At 41.4% G+C, this 24999-nt stretch overlaps 1 protein-coding gene across 1 annotated transcript; it reads right to left on the minus strand.

The window, feature by feature from the left end:
* Nucleotides 1-2862: 2862 nt before the first annotated feature.
* On the minus strand, nucleotides 2863-20503 carry LOC145786526 (receptor-type tyrosine-protein phosphatase alpha-like). The gene is made up of 16 exons (XM_082598195.1): nucleotides 20285-20503; nucleotides 10825-10916; nucleotides 10325-10539; nucleotides 10151-10247; nucleotides 9842-9918; nucleotides 9530-9664; nucleotides 7877-8014; nucleotides 7283-7422; nucleotides 6783-6918; nucleotides 6552-6655; nucleotides 6302-6429; nucleotides 5642-5718; nucleotides 5245-5379; nucleotides 4885-5171; nucleotides 4375-4510; nucleotides 2863-4290 (listed from the first exon to the last, which is right to left on the minus strand). The coding sequence occupies exons 1-16, from the start codon at nucleotides 20308-20310 to the stop codon at nucleotides 4222-4224; spliced, it is 1992 nt and encodes a 663-aa protein (XP_082454321.1). The 5' UTR covers nucleotides 20311-20503; the 3' UTR covers nucleotides 2863-4221.
* Nucleotides 20504-24999: the final 4496 nt, after the last annotated feature.

Here is a 24999-nt window from a genome sequence, read left to right on the forward strand (position 1 = left end):
TCTGCTAAAGCTCTTTTTTCTTCTGTAATTACCAAACAAAGTTCAAAGTAATAAATTATTAATGCTCTGACTGAATGCTGAAATGGTCACAATTGGACAGATAACGTATCTGATTGGTTCGTGGTTGGATTGGACAGAAGTCCATGGATTGGATATCTGCATGTTAAAGTGCCTTCCGCCAGGTAAGGACGGGCGGCACACCAGTAGCCGAGGCTAACTCGCAAATCGTGACAATCATTCCTTTTCAATGACGTCACAATAGATTTCTCTTCCTATTTATATCACGCGTGCGTGCTGCTAGCGCCAGCCTGTGACGTCATAGATGGCATCGGAACTCACCAGCTTCATTAGAGGTCGCGATAGATGAAAGTTTGCTACAACCACACGATGACAGCGAAGGCCACAGATACAAGTGTTAAGTTAATTGGTCGCTCTCTCAAGCTGAAGTCCTTGCCACAGCATGAAGTTCTTTTCGATAATTAGTTTAAAATACAATCTCGAAACACGGCAGTTGTTCGACAGAATGGCCTGAAGTTGCCAACGTACTTCACCCGCGCCCCTTCCAGGTGGGCTAGAGCTAGACTATCGTTGTATTGGCAGAAAAAGCCGTAGGTGCTCTGGCCTGCTAAATGTACAAACTGTACCCCATTGTTGGTTTGCATCAACAATGCCGTCACTCCCTGCAACAAACATTTTCGTTACGTCATAACCGAGTATGCCAGGAGCGGATAAGCGGTTTTTGAAGTGAATTTTATCAATTAAAAAGACAAGGGACTTATTTTCGTTTCTTATTTCAATGCAAATTTGTTAATTAGTGACTTAATTTAGTTCACTAACTACTGAAACGGCAGCAGAAACATGTCAAATTTATAAAATCGGTTGCTTTTGGAAACCCATATCAAGTGTAATCTTCAAAAGATGAATTAATTACCATCACCTGTCATGGGCTAATGAGATCGTGCGCTAATCCATGTGGAGCCACCATGTGTTCGGGAGCTCTTCTCGATCAGCAATTTCAATGTAAACAAACCACACGGTTCTAACCGTCGCTTGCGAGGGATCTGCAACATCAGACCAAAAAAAATCCAGCACACCAGCTTAGACACACTACTTGCCAAAGATTGAGGATGTCCTTCGATTCAACCGCCTCCGCTGGTTAGGACATGTTCGAAGGAGCAACGGATAAATCGTTGCTGAGATGTACCCCTTCCTAGCACGAGAGGAAATCTGGACGTCCCAGAAAGACGTGGGCTGAGAACATAAAGGATAACAGGAAACGGAAGCAGGTGGCCCTGGTCATCACGATCCAGATGACACTAGACCCTGCATCAGTAATGAGAGGAAGTTGAGGATCTACTTAGCAAGATCCTGTCATCCGGGAAATGAGACGAGAAAAAAACAGGAAGAGGTCTTCGGACTGGATTGATATTTGGAAGCTTCCAGAACAAAATGTGGCAACTTTGCATTAGAACCACTAGGAAGTGTTCACATATCATGTGGGGCCCTCCACTGCCACTTGGGTTAGCGAAAATGGCGTGACGTCATTTAAAGGGCGTCGCATGACCATTGGACTGCGGCGTGGACGTCGTTTTATTGCATCTGGACTGGAAGCCAAAAGCTAGACCTCATCTCGCACGACAAACAAGATTGCCATATGGGAGGTTCAATGCCAAAATTCAGAAACTTGAGATTATTTTAATACATTTTCAAGTTAAAATATGGCACAGTCGCAACACCTCAGACTATGGTAGTAATCATGTTGGGGACAAAAATTAGCCTAAAATGTTTGTGGCGGTACTTAAGAACGAAGATAGCAGTTTAAAAACACGTCCTTTGCAAGCTCTCCTATGGCTAAAAAGTCCAATGCATGACCGGCAAGCGCGAACGCAACGATAACATGTGAAGCCTGCCACCGGTGATGATGGTGAATTCCGATGCTTTTCCTCTTGATTGGTGATACGCGTTTTTTCATACTTGGAGACGGTCTCATGCACAGTGAGCCTCCACGCATCTCTATCTTCTAAAAGGTTAATCCAATGTCGAGTGTGTAAGTTGCATAATTTTAGTGATTTGTTTAGAGTGTCTAGCGTTTCCTGGGGGCACAAACATTGCGGTGGCCTGCGAAAAGCTCTCCAAATAAGGTGATCTTGGGAAGTCTGTGATTATCCATTCTGGAAAGACGGCCGAACAAAGGTAGTTGTCTTTTTAGCAGAGATGATTCAATGCTAGAGATAGATGCCTGTTGAAGGACTTCAGTGTCTGGGACACGTTTGCGCCAGTGAATGTTCAGAATAAATCTGAGGCAACGTTGGTGAAAACCTTCCAGGAGTCGTACATGCTGGCTATACAGTATAGCACCAGTACAGCACCCAACACAATATAATGAAAAAGCATCAAGATTCAGGAAATGTTGCCTTTTCAAACAAGATGTTATGTAAATAGGCTTCCACGCATTGATAAAACAGAGTTTTTCAAACTATTTACAATGCTGAAAAAAATTTTAAAACGCCAAAAATATAGGCTATCAAAAAGTCAAAGTAGCCTGCCAGACGCATTAAAAAACGCTCAAATTTCTAAAATTTGGCGTAAAACCGCCAATGCGGCAACCCTGTTTGCCGTGCAGCGCGAGGCCGAGCGTTTGGCTTCCAGTTGAGATGCTATTATAGCGACGTCCACGACTGCGGCAAAAGTGTATTGCGGGAACAGCAACTGTGTTCTGGTTGGCATGGGAACTCATTGATTGTTTTGTCATTAGAAGCACCCTTCCTTCTGATTGGTCAAAATTTACTGGGTTGCCAGAACAATGTACCAACTCGTTTCTGTCTGCACCGCACAATGACTGCACGAAACGAGGAATTAGTGATTAAAGTTTATTGAAATATTTGAAGAAGATGTCACATGGCAGAGGCGTTCATTGTGGCGACATAAATTTTTAAGTCTATTCACGTCAGAACGACGTCATGTTCAACATAAAGTAAACCTCCAACATGATTGCCAAGGTAGAACTTTGCAAGAGAAGTAGCTTTCCCAGACAACAATATCCGTCGTTTCTACATTTGACTTGATGACTGCAGACGTTGAATTCAGGAATATCTAAAGAAAGGATACGAAGGCTCACAGCGATTGCATTCTCAGGACACTAGAAGGGCGGTAGTTGGTAGGCCTGATGCTGATACTGCAATGCAGGTTATCATAACAAGATTTATTAAAACACTATCGGTGCCAATTGTCATTTTACAATAAACAGAAGCCCTTCTATTGTCAGGCGTAACAAAAGCCTTCGCATCCCTTTCTTTAGATATCCCTGGTCGAATCAATGTTAAAACGGCGGGTTTTGTTGTCTGATGATTGACAGCAAAGGAATTCGGTTGGAGAAAATTATTAAAACTACTAAGAAACAATTCGAAAGTTTTCCGCGCAGCGTTGAAATGGTATTAAAAAATTTTAAGAAATACTTTTTTTCTACGGAAGTAAAGCAATGAAACCAGCACAGCCAGCGCTGGAGCTGGAGGGAGGTGCACTTTGTCAGGGGTGGTTGCAGTGGTGGGGCTGGTAAGTGGTAGAAACGACGTTATGCAACAACTAGTCAACGCAACCAACTGAGCTTGTTGCAAAAAAGTTCAGGAAAAATTCCTTACAATTTATTCTCATGGCAAGGTGAACGCTGCGAGGGAAATTTTCGGATTTGTTCTGTCGTTGATTGTTCAAACACCGTCATTCTAACGCAATTACTTCGTCGCCAATCTTCAGTTTATAACAAAAGTTCCAAGCAGGATTCAACTTTCCCAAGGCGCCAACTAAGTGGAAAGCATCAGCTTCAAATATAAAAGGTAAACACCCCCTTCTCCTAATGGGGGTATGTCCTGGGGGTGCAAACCAACGCGTTGATGACGTGCGAGGGGTAGAAACATCGAAGTTGCCGCAACGACATGACGTTACAAACTACGCATTTCAGCGTTAAACCGAATATAAATTTACACTTTCTGACCAATCAGCGTGTTCCACGTAACAATAGCACAACAAAGAACTTGGGCGGCAAATAATTGTCGAAGGCACTAATTGGCGATGATGAGCTAAAAATGAAGTTGGAGTTTTCTTGAAACAAAATTTGAACAAACTGAGGAACCCCCGGCCCCCTAGCGAAAGGAAACACAAACTTCATTCATGAAATAACTTCGGCGACTGCATAGTGGCACAAGATGGAGGGGATTTCCCGAATCGTCAGCAGAGATCAAGTTCACGCTTCGATAAACATTGCCACATGATGGCGTAGCACAATTTGTATTGCTCCTGCAAAACAAAATAGCGCCACGTAGTGAAAGTAGATCGCCAAACAAAAGTAAAATTTGAATCAAACTCGTCGCAGATTCTTACCTTACTTCTGACCATTAGAGGGCGGCAGTCTCTCAGATCCTTGACCGACCTGAAGACATCGATGCGGTTCTCGCGAGACAATCGTTCCATCATGTTTATGACGGCACACAGCACCCCCGTGCGACCAACACCGTCGCTGTGGAATACAAGAAAGGGTTAGTGACGGAAGGCTGGTAGCAACTTTGGATTCTAGTTAATCTAGTTATTCTAGTTAATTAACCAAGTTAATTCAGACATGGCCACTTGCTAACGGTCTGATTGACAGTTTCATAAAACACATCCCATTGACTTTTGCATCTTTGCCGGTCAGTGAAAAATGACTTTTAGAAAACTTTAGTCACACAATAGCCGCGGTAAAAATATGCAAAATGTGACAAACGAGGCCGCTTCTGCAGTTTGCCATGGCTCAACTTGTTGCAGGAAATTCCCGCCTTAAGAAACCGAAGATCAAACAATTCACATCTACGGAACGTTGCCTTGGTGATGATGACGTAACGACCATGCACTCACCTGCAATGGATCAACACACGTGGCTTTATATTATTGCGTAATAATTGCAGTTGCTTGGCAACAAGCTCCACTATCTTTAACACAGCAGCGCCCACAGCCGGCAAAGGATTGTTCTCATCTTCCCACTCTAGGTAGCGCAATTGAGTTATCTCACTGGATGATTGTTCAGACGTGACTCGAAGTTTATTCTCCGTGAAACATCCGTGATCTGTAGTTGATTCCGCTTTGACGGATATCTCCCCGAACTCAACCGAGCCTTCGTCCGGCCAGTATTGAAAGCACTGTTCCTAAAAGCGAAAGGGCGCTGGTTCAATTCTCGCTCATGACGATCGATCACACATGCACATCAACACTATCCACCTGGTCTCCCTTCTTGAGTGACGTCACCATGACGACACAGGTGACAAAGTTGTCGATGACGACACGCCAGAAATCTTCTGCAGTGCTCTCCATCGGTCCTTGCGCGGCGATCAGCTTGGTGCTCACGTCATAACCCTGCGTCACAATCACGGAGTGTTAACCCGGCCACACGTGGCGCTATACGAGAGCAATCTGACGTAGAAGTAAAGTAAAAACTTGGCATTGGAAACTCTGACTCGGGTGATCCTACGATGCGTGACACAAAAGCGCATGGATGTGATCAACTTGCATTGGGTGCACCACAAGGGACTCATCCAAAATCCCTGGTCGTTCCAAGGATCATGAAGATCTGGCTTACATCAGAGCAAGATCATGTCGATATTGATTGACAGCTCACCTCCATGTTGGATGCGTTGTAGTAGACGAGGCTTTGTTCGGACGGTCGCATTCTGATGAACACCTTGCTGTGATCGTCTGCAAGTTAGTTCGGTTAGATCAGGGGTCACCAAACTTTTTTCTCTGAGGGCCGGATTGCTGCGAGATAAACAGCTGCGGGCAGGATGCAAATTGCGAAAAGATATACAACTATTTAGAATCTCCATTGACTTGAATTGAGCACAATAAATAACAAAGTCAGCGGTGAAATAGCAAAGTTGTGATGAAAATCGAAAGGCTACTGGAAAAGTTATCCCCTGCTGTGGTACACTACAGGACAAAGTGCTCTTAAAAAAAACATTAGATCTTTCCAAATTTGGCCTAGGCTGTCCCCATTTGTGGTTGCGTGTAGCTCAACAGCAACGTCAGTCCTTTACAAAAAGTTTGGTAACTTTTTTCCTGAACAGTTGTAGTGCAGCTGTTATTTCCGTAGCACGTTGCGGGCCGAATGAAATCAGTTCGCGGGCCGGTTCTGGCCCGCGGGCCGTAGTTTGGTGACCCCTGGGTTAGATCATGGCCGCGATGCTTGATGACGAAACAATTACGTGATCAACTGAAGCACAACACACTCGCGTTGACGTAGCAACAAGATTAATCGATCACGATTAATCATGCAACTTACACGTAATGGCGTCCATGTCGCGGTTCTTGGTCTTGTTTGGGGGGAGTTGGGCGGCCCCGAATCGTCGGTTGATGGGATGGGACTGAGACAGGAGATCGAACTGCGCATCTAGCTCCGTTCCTCCAGCACTGCAACGTTAGAAGCTTCGTCAAATGGTGGCTTGGTGACGCAAGTTATTTAAGTCTACATTGCTCTTCCAGCCCTGCACATCGCTTCTACATCACCGCAATCTTACTTGGTTGCTTGTTACCTGGTCAATCGGTCGTGGATCTCGTTGAAGTTTTCTGCGTTACAATCAGTGTCGCCGAAGAGATGCTGCTCCATCACTAACTTGTGGAGGAGGACATACTGATCCTGCAAAGGAGGAAAGATCGCTCAGATAACAAACAATGACGCTCGATGAGGACGCGTACAACACGTCATCAATGCGTGTGTTGTTGGTAACAGTGGTAACAAGACTAATGACGTCAGTGTGACGTACCATGCTTTGAACCATCTCTGTCCTTCTCGTTCGAAGGTGGACTATGAGGTCATAGATGTCAACTTCGGCGCGCGCGTTCAGCTGGTCCAGCAGGATATCCAGGGCAATGTAGGTGCCGGTCCGACCAACCCCTGCGCTGTGAGGTCAAAGGTTAATCACGGCGCCAGCATTGTCGCAATCAATCAACATTGAAATTGCAATGTTGCCATGATGCGATGGTTTGTCAAATCACACAAAAGAAGGAAACGTGAAAGTTCTCAGCCCCCACACACTCGGTGACAAATTGGTTTCTTGAATAAATGGCGGATACCGATCAACTTCTAAAACAAACAACGTCACCAAATTGTCACCCACTCGTTGTCGTTTGGCTGGGAACTGAAGCCGCTTGGATTCCATTCAAGCAAACTCTTGTGAAGCGAAATCTCAAAGTTGGGAAACCACATTTTGTGAAGCATCGGTCTGTGTGAAAGCAGTAGGCAACTGGATGTGACGTCACTCACCTGCAATGGACGACAACAGGTCCGGCATCAGCTGGTTGGCTCTGCAGCGTCCGAACGCGAAATCGGAATATCTCGGAAGTCGACTTCGGAACGCCGTGGTCAGGCCAGGCATGGTATTGGAACTGGGTGACAATGCGGCTCTGGCAACAAATAGGGCAGATTGAAGTTAGACACGACTCTCTAGTCTCTTTTCCCCAGATCTTCATCACACAATATCATAACCAGGGCTGTGGAGTGGGGCGAAAATTAAACCACCCAAACTCTTTGATTTATAACTGGCCGACTCCGACGTCAGTGTTGCCAGATTTTTTTTAAAGTTTTTGTCCGTTTTATTTCTTTTAATTCAATTTTACTTAAGTTGTTTTTTTAACGACTCCGGACACGCCAAAATCCTTCCGACTACGATATTTCAACTCCACGGCCATCGTTATAAGCCAGCAGGTGAGCATGGCGGATGAAGGGCGAAGTAGTCACCAAGACCACAGGAGACAGGTGCTTCATCTTCGGGTTTGGAGCATGAGCCGTCGTGGCCTCTGTCTGTCGAAGATGAAAGCATTGCTTATGTGAACTAACAGTGAGCATTGTGACGTCTACCTCATCAGTGTGCTGTTTGTGCGTGACCTCGAGTGACCTCTTGGTGAAACCTCCAAACTCGAAAGTGGATTGTGATTGGACGATCACCTCGCCGTATTCTGCACTGCCATCGTCCGGCCAATATTTCTCACATTTTCGCTGCAAAACAAAAAAGGTTGAACAGACGAGCATGGCTTGGGGTCAGCACAAAGGCAATTGCCCGGGTCGGTTATGAGCAAATAAAAGATTAGAGTTGTCCCCAACATAGCTTCAAATCTGCTTTATCATGACGTAGCATCACAATGGCGAGTTGGTGCAGAATCATCATTAAGTACGAATTCATAGTCGAGCCCACATAGATGCTAGTGGGAGGTGATGTGGGGGGACCATCGAAAAGTGGCAAAGCGCAACAAGGTGGGATGGTGACCAAAAAATGGGCCGCCGGACCGTTTATTGTGGAAATTGATTATTTGTGATAATGGGAAATAAAATTTGCCTGAACAAAAATGGCAAAATGTTAGAAAAACAAAATTGAACCGAAATTAGGATTGTTTAATGATGTAAGGAAAAAAGTCTCTGTTTCAAGATAAGGAAAAATGACAAAATAAAAGAAAAAAAAATTTTCGACCTGGCCAAGCGGTCAAGCCTCAAAACAACCAATCGTAATCAAGTGTCTCTTATAAATCATACTATAACAACGTCAGCAGTTTGCCGACGTCCATAATGACGTCATGATGACGTAAGTATCAAAAGGCAGGCAGCGGGCAAACAAAAGGGGCGTTCACACATGGGGCAAGCAAATACCTGGCCGGGGGGTTTGAAAGGGGAAGGGATTGGTGTGAGGGATTGCTGCAACAGATAAAACCATCAGAACACTCCCAGGGTGATGCAGAAAGCATAGAACCATAAGAACACCCCCGCCCGTCACAGAAGGGTTAAGAAATATAAGTATGTTCAAGGCTTACAAGCCCCACTTAATAATTACCAAACATGTCAGCCAAAATTCATTGTCTTATTTCTTCCAGTAATGCATCACAAATTGTAAACATGTGATAGCAAATTCAAATGTAGCAAGAGAAGGTTGTTATTTCACACTTCACAGCATCACAAACTGCTGCAACATCTCATACCATTCGCACATCCATCATCTTATTATCATTTGTGTAGTTGCTTTCAGCTTAACCGAAGATGATCTAGCAAATCGTAACCAATTTTTGGCTGTAAAAGATTGAGTCATGTGAAAATAAATTCGTTTGAATTGCAAGACATGTAACCGAGTCGTTCATATCAAGCATTGTTGTGGGTTTGACACCTGTCAGAAGATATTTCATTCATGTTCTTGAGGTCAAAAACAAGTAGCGCGTCTTCACCCTGGGAAATATTTCAAAACATCTTTATTCAGAAACGAGAGAAAACGACTTCACGCCCAATCAGTAAACTCCACTGAAAGGTCGGCCGATGAACATTTCGGGCTTGCCCCGTTGTCAAGGTCGATAACTCCCCACACCTTGAGCACAGATGCGTTCGTTGGCCAAGACAATTGTGCGGTCCTGCACGCTCCGGATGCAATAAAAGGTTATTTCAGGCTGGGATCAATATATATTATACATATTAAGGTTAATATTCGACCACAAAATGAGGATTATTTGAATCAGAATAACGTCACCCACTTACCCGTCCCAGTTCACAAAGCTCTGTGATCATGACTATAATGCGACAATTGTGCTCCCAGATCATCCGCCAAAAATTGTTGACGGTGTTCTCCTTGGGTCCTTGGGCGGCGATGAACTTTTTGGGCTGATTAAAACCCTGATGAGATAAGCAGGGTTAAAAGTAAATCTTTGAAATGTCAGGACGACTCACAGGGAATGAGCTCGTCACCGTGCAGTCTGAGCGAGGCACAAGCTTGTGCAGCGACAAAGTTAAGTTTTGATTATTTGGGGGAACAAGAAAATAAACAAAATCGAAAAGAGAAACTGTACTTACGTCAATGTAGGAGGCGTTAATGTAATCAGAAGTAGGTTCGCCATCGATGACATCAAGCTTGACACGGCTGTCATCACCTGATGATGCAATGATGAGCGATTATGACGTGTCAGTATGACATGACAAACAATACAATGCAGTAACGACCACATTCACCCAATGGCAGCCTTTGTTAAGTTAGGGTCCTCCTATCTTCCCTCCCTCCAGCCTTCTCTACTTTGACAAGAGCCATCGTGTATTAGAGATAGTTCAGGAGAGAATTCGTTTATTTTTGTACCACAGACAGGCACAGTTGAGATAAGCACTCACACGTGACCACGTTCTTGTAGCGATTCTTGGGCGCGTTTTCTGGCTTCCTGGCGTATTCGCACTTCGCCTGCAGTGACGTCACCAACCCAGGGATCGACTGCGAAGAATAAGCTATAAATGACCGGCCACCAATGTACCAACCCATCCTAGCGACGCAGACACGGCGCTAGTTACCTCAAACTCGGCGCGGAACAATCTATCTTCATCCGCGTGCTTCTTTGCGAACACGTCGCAAAGTGATTCCGCGCTAAGCTCGGTCTTGTCGGGTTTCGATGGCGTCACCATCTCATCTTCTCCACTGTCATCGAATTGATTCGCATCATCGATGACGTTGTACATGTTGTTATGGTTGGTTGCTAGGGAGTTTTTGGAAGAATTGCGGGAATCACCTAGGTAAAGCGAAGTTACATAAGCGAACATACTTCTATCTATAATTGTTGAGACCATGAGACATGTCTTTTTCACTTCCAAAACATCAAAGAGCAAAAATGACTAGAAAATAAAATAACTCAGTTGCCCAGATGTCAACGTTTTTCAATGAAGATTCGAGTAAGTAATGTTAAGAAAGTTGCTTTCCACGCCTTGATAACTGAGGCAGGATTCCCTATACCTAATTAACAGTGTTGATACAGCAATGGCCAGTTTAACTTTATGTCAGCTACAATTCCCCGTACCTAACCCCGACGAGCTATCCCCTTTGTCACCATCATCGAATAAGTCCCCGTCGTTTTCTGCTTCTCTGTTCTGTGTCTTCTTCTTCTTGCGCCTGCAACATCAAGCGACACAGGCTTAGCAACAATGCAACCAGTGCTGTCTTCGAGGGTATACGGCGGTATACCCTCTGCTTTTTTGAGCAAATATAGTATGCCCTCTGGTATTCCAAAAATAAATAATTTTGTACCTCTCGTCCAATTTTGATGTTGATAATTCATGTTAAAGTAGAATAAAGATTAGTATTTTGCAAGTTGTGTATTACACTGGTCTACAAAAAAAGAATTTTTTTTTGCTCCATGAACTTTGAAGACTGATTTAGAGTAATTTTGGGGTGCTGAATCCGAATCTGACCTCAGATTTATCCTATCACGTCAGGTTTGTGAAATATGATAACAACAAATTGTTACTTTTGTCAAAAGTGGAAGATTTGGCGTTGCGTTTACCACCAACATATGCAGTGCTGTAACGAAAGGTTAGTGTTAGACAGGCCAAAACAGCCTAAATATGGTTACTGAACAAGCATTGCCATAGGCCTGCTTAAATCTTTGTGGTTTCATCCAAAACATTGACGGGGAAGGGGGTCAATTACACTTATAGCCTCCCTTTTAGCTTGTTATTACTGCCTTGTTAATAATGTTGCTTAGAAAACAAATTGGTATCAAAATTATAATTGGTAGGTGTATTTCAGCTACTTATGCACCACATGGCCTGGATTTCTGGATCTTGCACAATGTGTAGGCTATGTGCAATAAACGCAATGTCAAATCTTCCACTTTTGACAAAAGTAACAATATGCTGTTATTATATCTCACAAACCTGACGTGATAGCATAAATCTGAGGTCAGATTCGGATTCAGCACCCCAAAATTACTCTAACTCAGTTTTCAAAGTTTATAGAGCAAAAATCGTGTAGACCAGTGTTATTTATCATTTTGGCAAATCTGACAGTACACCCTGTGCTTTTTTTACGAATACAGCACTGAATGCAACAGTATAAATTTAGATTACAAAGACAAGAGAATTGTTTATTAGTACATATTGTAGTTTGTCTGTTGCCTATAAATTAAGTGAAATCGCCAATCCTTAAGTAAATCCACCATCCAATAAACTAAAATCCAACGAAATAAGATTTGCATTCAAAACGTGGGATCAATGCATCCAAACTTTATTCGTTTGAGCCAGGGATATCTAAAGAAGGGGATATGAAAACTTTATTCATTTGAGTTCTCGTAATCATTGTTTTTGATTGCAATCGCGTCGATGCCAATGTTGAATCCGTTGATCTAAATGTTGAGGTAGAAGCCCAAACAATCTTGACATGTTGTTTTCAGCGAGTCTACTACAACTCAGCACATTGCAGTTGAGCAAGCGAGAACTGAGCCAGCAACATGTTCGCAAGTGGCTGAAATAGGTAAACGTTGAAGCTCAGCAAGTAAAAACTGACCAAGCCGATACTTGGCAAGTAACAAGTCAGCAAAATCAGTTAAGCGATAATTCAGCAAGCAATGACCAAGCAAGTCCGATGCTAGAAAGTTTCATTTGCTGACTTGGGCAGTAGCTGAAATGTACCTGCTGAGTTGTCACATACCGAGTGGTCCGACTACCCTTTCAGCTGCGTTGACGACAGCTTTGATTCAACGTTCGAAATGGCACCGGTTCAACAGTCAAATCAATACCATGCGGCTGTGTCTTTGCCAGGACACTTAAAGGCATGCCTGAAGGTGGACAAGAAGGTTGGTTTCCTTGCCTTCCTGGCCGCTTATTCTTAACCTTCAACCTCTGAGCATAAACCGGATCCATTTCCCTATAGGCTTCTTAGTGACGATCTCTCATCTTCAAGCCAACATAATCAGTTTAGTTTACAATGAAAATGGGATACGAGTCTCATTCAAACACCAATGAAAATCTGTTTATGCAAGGCGCTTCAATGATATCTTATGGCAATGACTAGTAAATAGTGAAAGACGAGGCTAACTATTGTTGATGCAAACGACCGAGAAAAACGGTAGTGTCACTGCAGAAAGACTAACAATGCTGATGATCAGAGATGTACGTATACGCCGCAAATTCTACGCCGTAGACTTGCGGCGTAAACTTTTTGTTTACGCTAACGGCCACATTTTTTTGGATAGTTGTTGCTTGAGGCTACGCCGTAAAGTTTTTGCGGTTTTTTAGCGTGTAGCGTCAACGCATACTTTTTAATGTCTTTTTTTCTCTACAACACGCCAATACCTTCCAGCGCTGCAGTTGAAAGAATGTTTTCAATGGGCAAAGACATATTGAAACCAAAACGCAGCAAAATGTCAGATTAACACTTTCAGATGCTTGTGTTTCTTTGTGGAAATTCAAAACAAAACTTGTTTGTTTCGAGTGGTTTATACCGTGTGAATGTTTAGCACCTAGCAAACAAAATGAGTTTACGCTAGTGTATGCGCTGACGCCGCCAACTTTTTTCACAAGTTACTTTCACGCATACGGCGTATGGTTTTTCGAACGTTTGCGTTTACGCGGACGGCGTCAATATTTTTTGTATACGCGTACATCACTGCTGAATGCTAATGATGTCGTCCAAACCCATACTGGCAAATGAATGGTGATGGTCAATGCCTTCGGTATTTCTGTGTCACCTTGTTTCAAGAACAAACAAAATGTTCAAACTTATCAACACCTTCCTCAGGAGATGCATTGATCACAAAAATCAATGTACGGTAAGCTATGTGTCGTTTGCATGTCGCCAAAAAAATCCAATAAAACTAAACAAATCTCGTCTGTAGAATTAAGTTGTCTTTGAATATTACTGAATATTAATATTACTTATTTGAATATCTTTGAATTCAACAAGAATTAAACAAGCAGCATCAACATTCCAACATTCATCTTGGCGAGCAGATATGTGCCAGGTGTCTGTCACCTCGTTATACATCGAAAGGCTACGAGCTGATTAGTATTAACTTAACCTTATAAAAAATATGCAACCAGCCACAGCATCACCATACCAGTGTAAATTGTTCATAAGCTCAAATGAAGATAAAAAAAATTGATAACGCTCAAGGACACAGTCAAGCTAAAAATAACGTTGACAGACAGAACCAAGAATGGAAAATTTTTCTTAAATTAGGTCATTGTTAAATAGAGCAAGTTATCCAAGACAGCAGCAAGACAGTAACCACAACACCTGGTCTGGACAACTTCAAAGTGAGATTGGACCACTAATGAAAAAAAGAAAAAGCTGATGCCCTTGGGGAATAATAAAAAACTAAAGTTTACTAAATACCAACTGTACCGGAATGGCCCGTTTCGGTGAGTCCGATTCGGTGAGTCCGATCCCTTAACGGGGGATTTTTCAATTTTTTTTTTAAATTATCGGGTACCGTAGCCTAATTATCATTGCCGTTTTAGGGTTAGGGGTTTGGAGTTAGGGGTTAGAGGTTAGGAACTCACCGAATCAGACTCACCGAATCGGACTCACCGAATCGGACTCACCGAATAGTAGCAGACCCAACTGTACGACTGATGAAATCAAAAACATTAAATTTTGTGTAGTAGCCTATCGACATGCAGGACATGAACAGCAGTTTGTTATTCGCACTTCGTATCTACGAAAATATTGGGTCCGGTAATTTGGAAAACAAAGATCACTAATGTAGTTGTAACACCATTTTTTTATTATTACGGTGCTGCTGTGTTAATGAAATTTATGGGTTTATCTTGTTGTTGGGACACACAATAACTGAAAATGGCAGATGCGATAGAGAAATATTGAGACCAATAAAAATAGCATGAAACAGCTTAGTAAAAATAAAAAAGACATTAACAACATGCAAAATTAACATCAACACTGAAAAACGAAATACTAAATGAATTATGAATATCTGCACTACATTACTGTACAATGCAGAAACATGGACATTGTCATCACAAATGGTAAAACGACTAGAGGCATTTGAAGTGTGGGTTTATAGAAGTACCGGTATGCTTAAAGTTTCATGGAAGGATAAAACCACAAACAAAGAGTAGTTTATACTACTATGAATGCAAACCAACATGGAAATACTACAAACAATAAAAACAAGAAAATTGAAGTTTTTTTGGCCATTTCATTCGTAATACAGTAATTCTATTCAAAGACAAACTACTTGAAGGAAAGATAGATGGAAAACAAAATTAGGGGCAGACCACCAAGAGACCAAGAATTTTGACTAATGATATTAGACTGGTCAGGACTTAATCACAAAACTGCAAAAGAAAAATCTTGCAACAGAGAAACTTGGCGTGTCATTGTCTCCAACTCTCAATGCAAGGAAGGAACTTAATGATGATGATGGGTATTGATGTAACGACCTCCGGTTCTGGCCGGCTCCGGCTCCGAGCCGGAGGTGATAGTGGCTCTGGTCAGGAGTAAGAGGTATGTGTGCAAGCTGTGTGTGTGATTAGATTCATAACCTTCAATAAATCTTGTTTTTGTATGATTGTGGTTCTGCAAGCATAGACTGTGCAATTACGCATGTTACCTGTAACATTGGTCAACCCGCAGTATTCAAGAAAAAAATCAAATTGTCAGATTTTTATTTTCAAAAAGGTGTAACCTAGTTCAACCAACACAAAATATTTATCAGTACTACAACATGTTGCAAATTTGGGCTATAAAAGGGGTCCACGTCTATTAGGCGCTGACAGTTAGGCGCTAGTCTAATAGGCGCGCACACTGCGGCGTCTGGATATTTAGGTGCGGAGCACTGTGGCGCCCGGTCATTTAGGTGCTATTCCTAGTAAAGTCTGCAGATTGTATCAGCTTGGCAGGGAGGGGCGTAGGGCAATGCTTTTCACACAAAATATTATATGGAACAGAAAAATATGTTGTTTTGTTAATGCGTGTGCGTTGTTGGTCATGGCTTCAGTGAGTGAAGTTGCTTAAACCGGCAATGCTTTTTCACACAAAATGTTAAATTGAACAGAAAAATATGTCATGGCTTCCGTGAGTGAAGCTGCTTAAACCGGCAATGCGTTTTCACACAAAATATTATATTAAACAAAAATATATGGGTGAAGCTGCTTGAACCGGCAATGATTTTCACAAAAAATATTATATTATTACCGTAGCCAAAAAAGGACAGGCAAAGACTATGGATCTGCCATGATTTACGACGTAGGAATATATACTTCCGTAGGATTACTTCCAATAATGTCCGGAAGCTTGAATAATTTATTGATAAAGCTTTCACCAACGCAAACCTGGACTAACAACAAATAAAACAATAATAAATCAATAAAACAACAATATATTTTTCTGTTCAATATAACATTTTATGTGAAAAGCATTGTCGGTTTAAGCAGCTTCACTCACGGAAGCCATGATATAATTTTCTGGCAAGCTGCCAAGCTGTTACAATCTACAGACTTTACTAGGAATAGCACCTAAATGACCGGGCGCCACAGTGCTCCGCACCTAAATATCCAGACGCCACAGTGTGCGCGCCTATTAGGCCAGCGCCTAATTGTCAGCGCCTAAAAGACTTGCTCCCTATAAAAGGGTCACGTGAAAGCATTTTTTTGTTTTATTTTCTTCACAAATATTCATTTTACTCTCCCAAAGTCATGTATTTTCCAAAAATCTTTATGCATACATGCAACATAGGACAGTACAGGAAATGTATCATTGATAACACTGGCTAAAAAAAAAAAATTTTGAGTGCCAAAGATATTTTAACGGTTCTGGGCAATTTTGGGCCACTGAATCCAAAATTAATATCCGTTTTTTTGAATTGGTTCCAGTTTTTGAGATATCGACAGACAAGGTCTCATCAAAGTTACAGCATAAAGAGAATACCAATGTCAAAATTTCGATATTTTTATCACTTTTTTGGAGTACAACCATGGTATATCTCAAAAATTAGAACCAATTCGTAAAAACCAAGGTCATTTTCGGATTCAGTGGCATCAAAATACCCCAAAACCGTTAAAACTTTCTTGGAACCAAAATGTGTGTTGACCAGTGTAAAGGAATCAAAAAGGTTAATAAAATTTCAAATAACTTAAAAAAAATTCTACATCGAGTGGATAAAAAACGTTGCCAAATTTAAAACCTGCCTAATAGTTTACTCCTAAATAGATCCTTTTAAAGAACCCTAAACATTGCCATGAGACACTTGAGAGTGCTTGGTATGAGTGGTAGGCTATGCAACCCCTCAGTTGGGACATTGATTACGTAGCCTATATGAACGAGAAAACACTAGATATTACCAAAGACCGGTTGCAATTCTCTGGCCAGAACATCATGCCTATGGCCAAAATGGTGCCTCCGATGCATCACTATTTATGGGACCACATTTTTATGAACCACAACAAAAATAGTTAATGTTAACCTATTCAAACACAACATAGAATATCAGGAGAAGACTATATGAGGTCATAAGTGAAAAACAAATTAAGCTTATGTTCACTGAAGAAATTATACACTGGTACTTTACAACATTTCACTATTAGATCAATGGTATTTATTTTGCTACTTAACTAATAGCAAAAGCACATAGCAAGATAATGTCATAATTACTGCATATCTTCTTGGTCTGGGGTGAGATTGTTCCCTGTTTATTTTATTTTAAACAAATAAAACAAAGCAACTTTAAAAGGTTAAACATATTTTATTACACAAAGAAATATAATATGATACAATTTTGGTAGAGAGGTGATTTTTTTAATCATTGACAAATAAAACCTAACAGCCAGACGGTATTTAATATAATAACATCAAAATAAACTAAAAATTACAAATGTTTTTGGCCATACTCATGTTAGCCCTTTTCAAGTAACCAACTGACTGATGTTCTTCATGAATTGAAATTACACACAAGAATCGTGTAGATCAGATCTGTAGTTTCAATTTATGAAGAACATCAGTCAGTTGGTTACTTCAAAAGGGCAAACATGAGTATGGCCGAAAAAGTTTGTAATTTTTAGTTTATTTTGATGATATTATGTTAAATGCCATCTAGTTGTTAGGTTTTATTTGTCTAAAGAAATAAAGCATTATTAAAATAAACTCAAACGTTGTTGACACGTGCTTATGTCATCAGGAAATACTTTAAATCTGCAATATACATAAAATGAGAATTAAACAACAACATTCATACGTACTACAAAAAGTGCTCAATGCCAAGCAAAAAGCCAAGCAGAGTAAATTACATCAAATATAGTGACTACTTTCTAAAACCTCTACAACCTGTTTCACCCTAAAGAGAGGATTGATTGATTGAATTTTTATCCTCGGACTGGGAAAGCTTCTTGCAGAGCTTAATCCTGGCAGTTTTGCATACTTGTAGAGGCTTTGAATCACTGACGCAGGCCCGGTCACCGAGATTGACAGAGTGAAGTTTTCTGATTGTTAAAGTCTTGTTGCCGGGGAACTATTCCATCCATTAGATGCCGCTGAATGGAGAGCAGTCCTTAACGTGCGTTGCTCAAGCGCACACCCCGAGAGTCGAACCAGCGCCGTTTGATCTTAAAGCTTCTTCGTTCCAGAAGTGACGTGCTAACCAATTGAGCTATCGGGGCAGAAGGTCCTTATTCAAATAAAATCTATTTTAATTTGAATATTCTATTTTATTTAGTGAGAGTTGGATCAAATTATTCAACTGAGTTTTTTGTGAAGGTTGGTGTACACCAAGGATCAGTTTTGTCACCTCTGATATTTGCTATTGTGGTTGACGTTGCAACTGAAGGAGTGAGGGAGGGCTTATTGAGTGAAATTTTGTATGCAGACGACCTGGTCTTGACAAGTAATAGTATGGAGGGACTGGAGAGAAAGTTTGAGAAATGGAAAGAAGCATTTGAAACCAAGGGTATGAAGGTGAATCTTGAAAAAACAAAAGTGATGGTGAGTGGAGCAGAAGGAACAGTTGTTGAGAGCAAAGTAGATCCCTGTGGAATATGTGGCAAGAGAGTGATGAGAAATTCAATGCAATGCAAGGAATGTGGAAAGTGGGTACATGCAAGATGTGCTAATGTCAAGAGAGCCGCAACAAGATTGGCGAAGTGTTTTGTTTGTGGAAAATGCAGTAAAGGAAGGAATGAAGTGGAAGGCCATGATGATGAGTTCTGCCATGGCATAGAAACAGTGACAGACTTCTGTTATCTGGGTGATCGGATAAATGGAAGTGGTGGATGTGAAGCAGCGGTGACAACAAGGGCAAGATTGGGCTGGGCAAAGTTCAGGGAATGTGGGGAAATGTTGTATGGCAGAAAATTCTCACTAAGAATGAAAGGGAAAGTATATCGGAGCTGTGTGCGGCCTGCAATGCTATAAGGTAGCGAGACATGGATATTGAGAGAGAGTGAACTGGCAATCCTGAGAAGAACGGAAAGGTCAATGGTGAGAGCAATGTGTGGGGTGAAAACGAGAAAGGAAAAAAGGACTGAAGAATTGTTGGATATGCTTGAGATGAGAGAGACCATAGACCAACTGGCAAGGGCAAATGGAGTAAGATGGTATGGACATGTGATAAGGAGGGAGGAAGGAAGTTTTCTTAGAAAGGCACTAGATCTAAAGGTGGATGGGAAGAGGAAACGCGGTCGTCCAAGAAGAACGTGGAAACAACAAGTGAAGGTTGAATTTAAAAAAATCGGACTGAAGGAGGAAGATGCAAGGGACAGGGTGAAATGGAGAAAAGGGATTAAAACAATTGCTGCGCGGAAACAATCGGCCACCCCCACTAGTGGGGAACAAACCGACGATGGATTATGATGATGATTTAAATAAGGACCCACTGTGACGTGAAACAGGCTGTAAAGGTTTTAGAAAGTAGTACCGTAAGTAACTATATTTGATGTAAAATAAGAATTAGAAAATAAATCTGACTATGCAGTAGGCTTTAAACAACATTCTGGCCTGAACAGTTTGCGTCTGTTCTAATTGTTGTCACATGTTTGTATTTTAAACCTTATGTGACCTGGTTCCCACTGTGTTATGTACTCATAATCATTCTTACAATACTTGATGAGTTTATGCTGTTCAGTCTGAAGTGTCATTTGTAGTCATATGTATAGTCAGATTTATCTAATTCTCTTGTGTACGGTATATCGCAAATTAAAAGTAATTCCTGATGAGGACACAAGTACGTGTCAAAAACGTTTGAGTATATTTTAATTTATGTTGTATATAGGAAATATTTGTGTGTAAGAAAAAGGTAAATCTCTTGAGTTTACTTTGTTTTATCTGTCTATGATACAACAAAGTGAACTCTCCGCCAACGCTTTATTATATTTTCCAGCCCATTATTGGACAAATTTTAGAATACAGAAAAATTGACACAATCCTTAGATATGACAAAAATATTGTTGTCAATATATCAAACATTAGGCTACAGTGAAACAGTCCCACCCCAAACCCCTTATATTGATGATGATCCCCAAACGTGTCCTCACCTTAGCTTGGCCTTCAACTTGAGCATCACGCCACAGCAGTAACAAAGTTGAAGTCTTCACATAGATAACTCAATGCTTACACTTACAGATGGCACTACAAAAATTGTTTAATCAAAACATGACAAACAGTGTTACTACACAGTTGTCAAACGTTTTGTTCAAGCTTACACTTAATCTTTTTGACTGTGGCCCTCAGTCTGTTAAACAAACTTCAATATTTTGTGTATCAGCTGTTCTTAACAAAATCTCAACCCGCTTCAGTGATGTCACACATAACCTATGTGACGTCATAAATATACTTAAAGTCACAGTAGGAGTAGAGCGTCACAGCGGTAAGGAGAGTCAAACGGCTGCAGTGCCAATGCACAAATATTCAATTTAGTTTTTTTTTTTATCACAACCTAGAACTAAATTCATCTTCATTGCGCTAAAGTAAGGCTAAATATTCAAAAACCAACTTTCAACTGTGCTGTGTGAAGCGCTCCATATAGGCTAGGACATATAAACAAACAAGCAGAGTAAAGGAAAAGTAAAAACAATGCATTGTAAGTTACAGCTGTTGGTTAGGTTATGGCGCAATCAGGATGGTAGTGAGACAGAAAGCGGTCATGTAAAAGTTCTCTTCAGCAAATGAATGAATTTGTTTTGCTCACTTTACTTTCTCATTCTTAAAAAAAAATTTCATTTTATATCATTTTTGTTTGCAAACATTTGAGGCTCATCAGTATTCAGACATTAACAGCTTGTTTGGTGAAGGTATGCGATCGACCAGTGGTGTAGGTAACTGGATCCATTTTACAAGGGGAGCAAAGCTTTTTTCAGGGGGCAACATTTTCAGTAACGTCATAAACGAAGGCAATAGGCTACAAACGTTAAACGATAACTCACAATAAGGCTTTTGAATGGTCATACGCACAGGCCTGGCCAGAAAAATAATTTATGAAGGACAAATGAGAAGCCTATTGTGGCAGACCCATGAGAGGTCTGGGGGCCTCCCCAGAAATTTTTGAAAAAAATACCTTGAATTTGCGCATTTTGAGAACACTTTTAGCCTAAATGAATAGTAAAACTTTGCCAAAGCTGTAACAGAGAGGGAAAAGCTTATTTTTATACAGCTTTTCAATAGCTTTTCAAAGTTTGTTAGTCGGTTGCATATAGCCTACAAAAATATTTCGGAGAGGGGGTTATGTTTTCTGACGCCACTCATAATAATTTGTTCTGGAATCTGTGTAATCCATGCAGGCCAATAGTTCATTCCTGCGTTTTTCACAATCCCTAGGATTAAAATTCCAGGTGCTTGGTCGCCTTCCTACAATTTTCATTACATAACTTATACATAGTTTTGCGTCTATCTGCGTTGTTAGTTTGTTGTGTGCCGCTTGTGATCAATAAGTCGTGGCCATGTTTGTAATCTAGAACTAGTTCTTAAGCTGGAACGTCCAGCGTCTTAACTTGTAACTCTTGTTATGTAAGTTTCAGTAAGTTATAGAAGGTGTTGGTTTTGATGTTTAAGTTCGGTACATGTTTCAAGAAGTTTCAATGTGTAGTCGAAATGTAGGAAAGTAGTTCCAACATAATTATTCACAAAGAAACTTCATTTGAGTCACTACTCTTCGTCGGTATTTTTAGACATAGTGGCAGCCTATCTGGAAGACAATGCAACACCATCACAAGTAGGTCTATCAAATTAAAATCGATTTTCGAAGCGTATTGAGCTAACTAAGCATTGTTTAAGTAGCATATGGGGTAACAATATTTCTATGATGACAATTACACTGCAGAGCAATCCATTCAAGATTACAAGGTAGCACGTACGGTTAAGGATTCAGGCTACCTTCAAGATACCATAGTAGCTTACAGACCGCAACAACAACAGCTAGCTAAACAATTTAAAAATTAGTTCAACAACATAAATTTTATTTGGTGGCTCTTGTGCAGCTGGACGCCCCTTAGAACTAGATCGCATGCTTCACTTATGCGATGTGCACCAGCTTACAAAATTAGTCCTTTAAATCGCCTTAATATTCGCAAGATTCTAATGAATGTGAATGCAACGGATTGTTCTAGCTGGTTGTACGTCAGCTGAATCCATATTTCTTTTGCGTTCCTGATGACGTCACAGTGACGTGTCTTGCGCAGTGGCCAAGCACCAAGCTACACAACCTACTTTGGTTAATTGTTTGGGTCTATTCAACGTTATTTAACATCATGATTGTGCAAGAAGTTGAAGCTGTGTCGTTGGCACGGAGACTGAATTTAAATAAATGCCACAAATGAACTTTATTGTCTGAACACCTATCGTGTTACTTCGCTTTGCAACAAAATCCAATTGTTTTTTTTGGTCCTGACGTCACAGACGCCGCTCGTGTGCAACGGATTTTCATTCTCAGCAGGAGGAGGAATGTACGGAAGCTATTCTGGTCAAAACAAGTAGACGGGTGTGCAGTTATTAAAAAGGAGGACACCCAAAATGACGTAATAAGCAATATGTTTCACCACACCACACAGACATGCAAAAGGAGCTTTCGTGCCTTAACTTGTCAAGGAAGACTAACTTTAAAACGACCGGTTCATGTTCTACCTCGTGAACTTACTATGTAGGCCTAGTTGTATAAAAGCTAAGGTTCATATGCACTGCAGGTTGTGAATATGTGCTTCATGTAGTGAATGTACTTTAATTACGATTGTCAATATTTATTCGTGCTGGAAGGGCAAATGAAAAATCTCTCTCTCTCTCTTCACTAAAGCGGTTTATTTTTACCTAATCACGTCTTTGAAACTGCTCAACTACACAAGTGCGTACAAATAGGAGGCGTTGTACGGGACGTTCCAACCAGGGCAATTACGTTTGGAATGATAACAAGCTTCGGGGTCCATGACACGCTCCCACGCGGTAAATCTTGCAGCTGTTCCTCATTGCCCGAAACTCAATTGAAACGATGTTAGGATGACGTATGCTGACGACTGTTGTGCGTTGCTTGAAGAAACTACGTCATGCAGTTTGGCGTCATAACATACGTAGAGACACTGAAGGGTGTGTGGGAGGAGAAGAGAATCATGACATTGGACATATGGAATAATAAAACAACAGAGGTTTCTGAAAGAAGCTACTTTGGGAATAAAAGAAACAAGATGAATGCTGTCAAACACAATTACTGTGCAACATTGTCACTGTCCAACACAACATGACCGCTGTGCAACACAACATGGCCGCTGAGCAACACAACATGGCCACTGTGCAACACAACATGGCCGCTGTACAACACAACATGGTTGCTGTGCAACACAACATGGCCGCTGAGCAAAACAACATGGCCGCTGTACAACACAACATGGTTGCTGTGCAACACAACATGGCCGCTGAGCAACACAACATGGCCGCTGTACAACACAACATGGTTGCTGTGCAACACAACATGGCCGCTGTGCAACACAACATGGCCGCTGTACAACACAACATGACCGCTGTGCAACACAACATGGCTGCTGTGCAACACAACATGGCCGCTGTGCAACACAACATGGCCGCTGTACAACACAACATGGCCACTGTGCAACACAACATGGCCGCTGTATCAGACGAATACTGACCCATGCTGAAAAGTTCTTTTCGGAATTTTTGTGTCAGTTTCAATAACTTTTGTTTCCGATCGAATCTAATCCCAAAGCGAATTGTTTTGAAAGTTCTAACTTTTTTAAATTATTTTATCCGGGGTCTTCAACTTGTATTGAACACAAGGGAGTACCTTTCCAAATATGGGGGTGGCAGAAACTCATATTTCTGCTTTTCAATCTGATGCCACAAAACCAGACAGCAAAATCTATCGTTTTTATATTGATTCAACGTCGGCAGATGTTGAATTCATGTAGGAATGACGAATTTTGTTGTCTGAGGTTTGTGTCTATATCGTGCGAAGAGTTGATTGCTGATGGATCGCTCAGACCTAAGACAACTTGAAACACGTTGCTACGATGTGTTATGGGAATAAACCGTCTGAATTCGTTGCTGGGCAACTCGAAAAATGATTCTCAGGAGCTTTGTGCTCGGATGACGTCACTGCCTAGTTTAAAGTGATTGTGACGTCATGAACTTGCCACAGAGTTTGCAACGTCATCATTCACTGCGGTTCATGGTCGCCATCTTTGTTTTGACTACAGGCATGACCTCAATCATGAGGCCGAATCAAAATCTTAGCTCACTTTCCTGTTTTGGTCTCAAGCTGTCTCAACGTTCGCGTTACACTTTTTCAGACCTCTGTCATGTTTCTCCTATGACGGTCAAAAATATAAACAAATTGAACTGAACTCACTGCTGCTGGTCACTGACTGCTTCGTCGCACCTCTCTTACACCTCGCGAGTCAACCCTAACCCCGGTAACTATAAAGGTAACGCTCAGCTTGACAGCTTTGTTTTCTCGGTCTATCGCGTCTTCTAACCTATCAGCATATGACGTCACGACGTCCGGTAGATTTACGTCACAATTCAGGCTGCAACCGCTCAAACGTAACTTTACCACGTCACGCAGCACAATAGTTGGCCAGGGCAGCTTGCTGGGTTGAAGGTAGAAGTGAACCAGTTGAAGGTAAACCACCAGCACAGAATATAGCCTCCTACTCCCAATGTCGCTTGACACGAGCGCTATCGCCACAACCAAAATATCCGATACTTTCAAACCTTGGTTCTAAACACATTTGCTCACTTCATGCATATAGTG

This window comes from Aplidium turbinatum, chromosome 17, assembly GCF_918807975.1.
Source record: "Aplidium turbinatum chromosome 17, kaAplTurb1.1, whole genome shotgun sequence".
Taxonomy (NCBI): Eukaryota; Metazoa; Chordata; class Ascidiacea; order Aplousobranchia; family Polyclinidae; genus Aplidium; species Aplidium turbinatum.

Coding starts and splice junctions, on each gene's coding strand:
- LOC145786526 (XM_082598195.1), bottom strand. CDS start 20,310: ATGCTCAAGTTGAAGGCCAAGCTAAG. Junction 10,917..20,284: donor AAGTTGAAGGCCAAGCTAAG/GTGAGGACACGT, acceptor TTGATGTTGCAG/GCGCAAGAAGAAGAAGACAC. Junction 8,015..9,529: donor AGCTTTGTGAACTGGGACGG/GTAAGTGGGTGA, acceptor TTTGTTTTGCAG/CGAAAATGTGAGAAATATTG.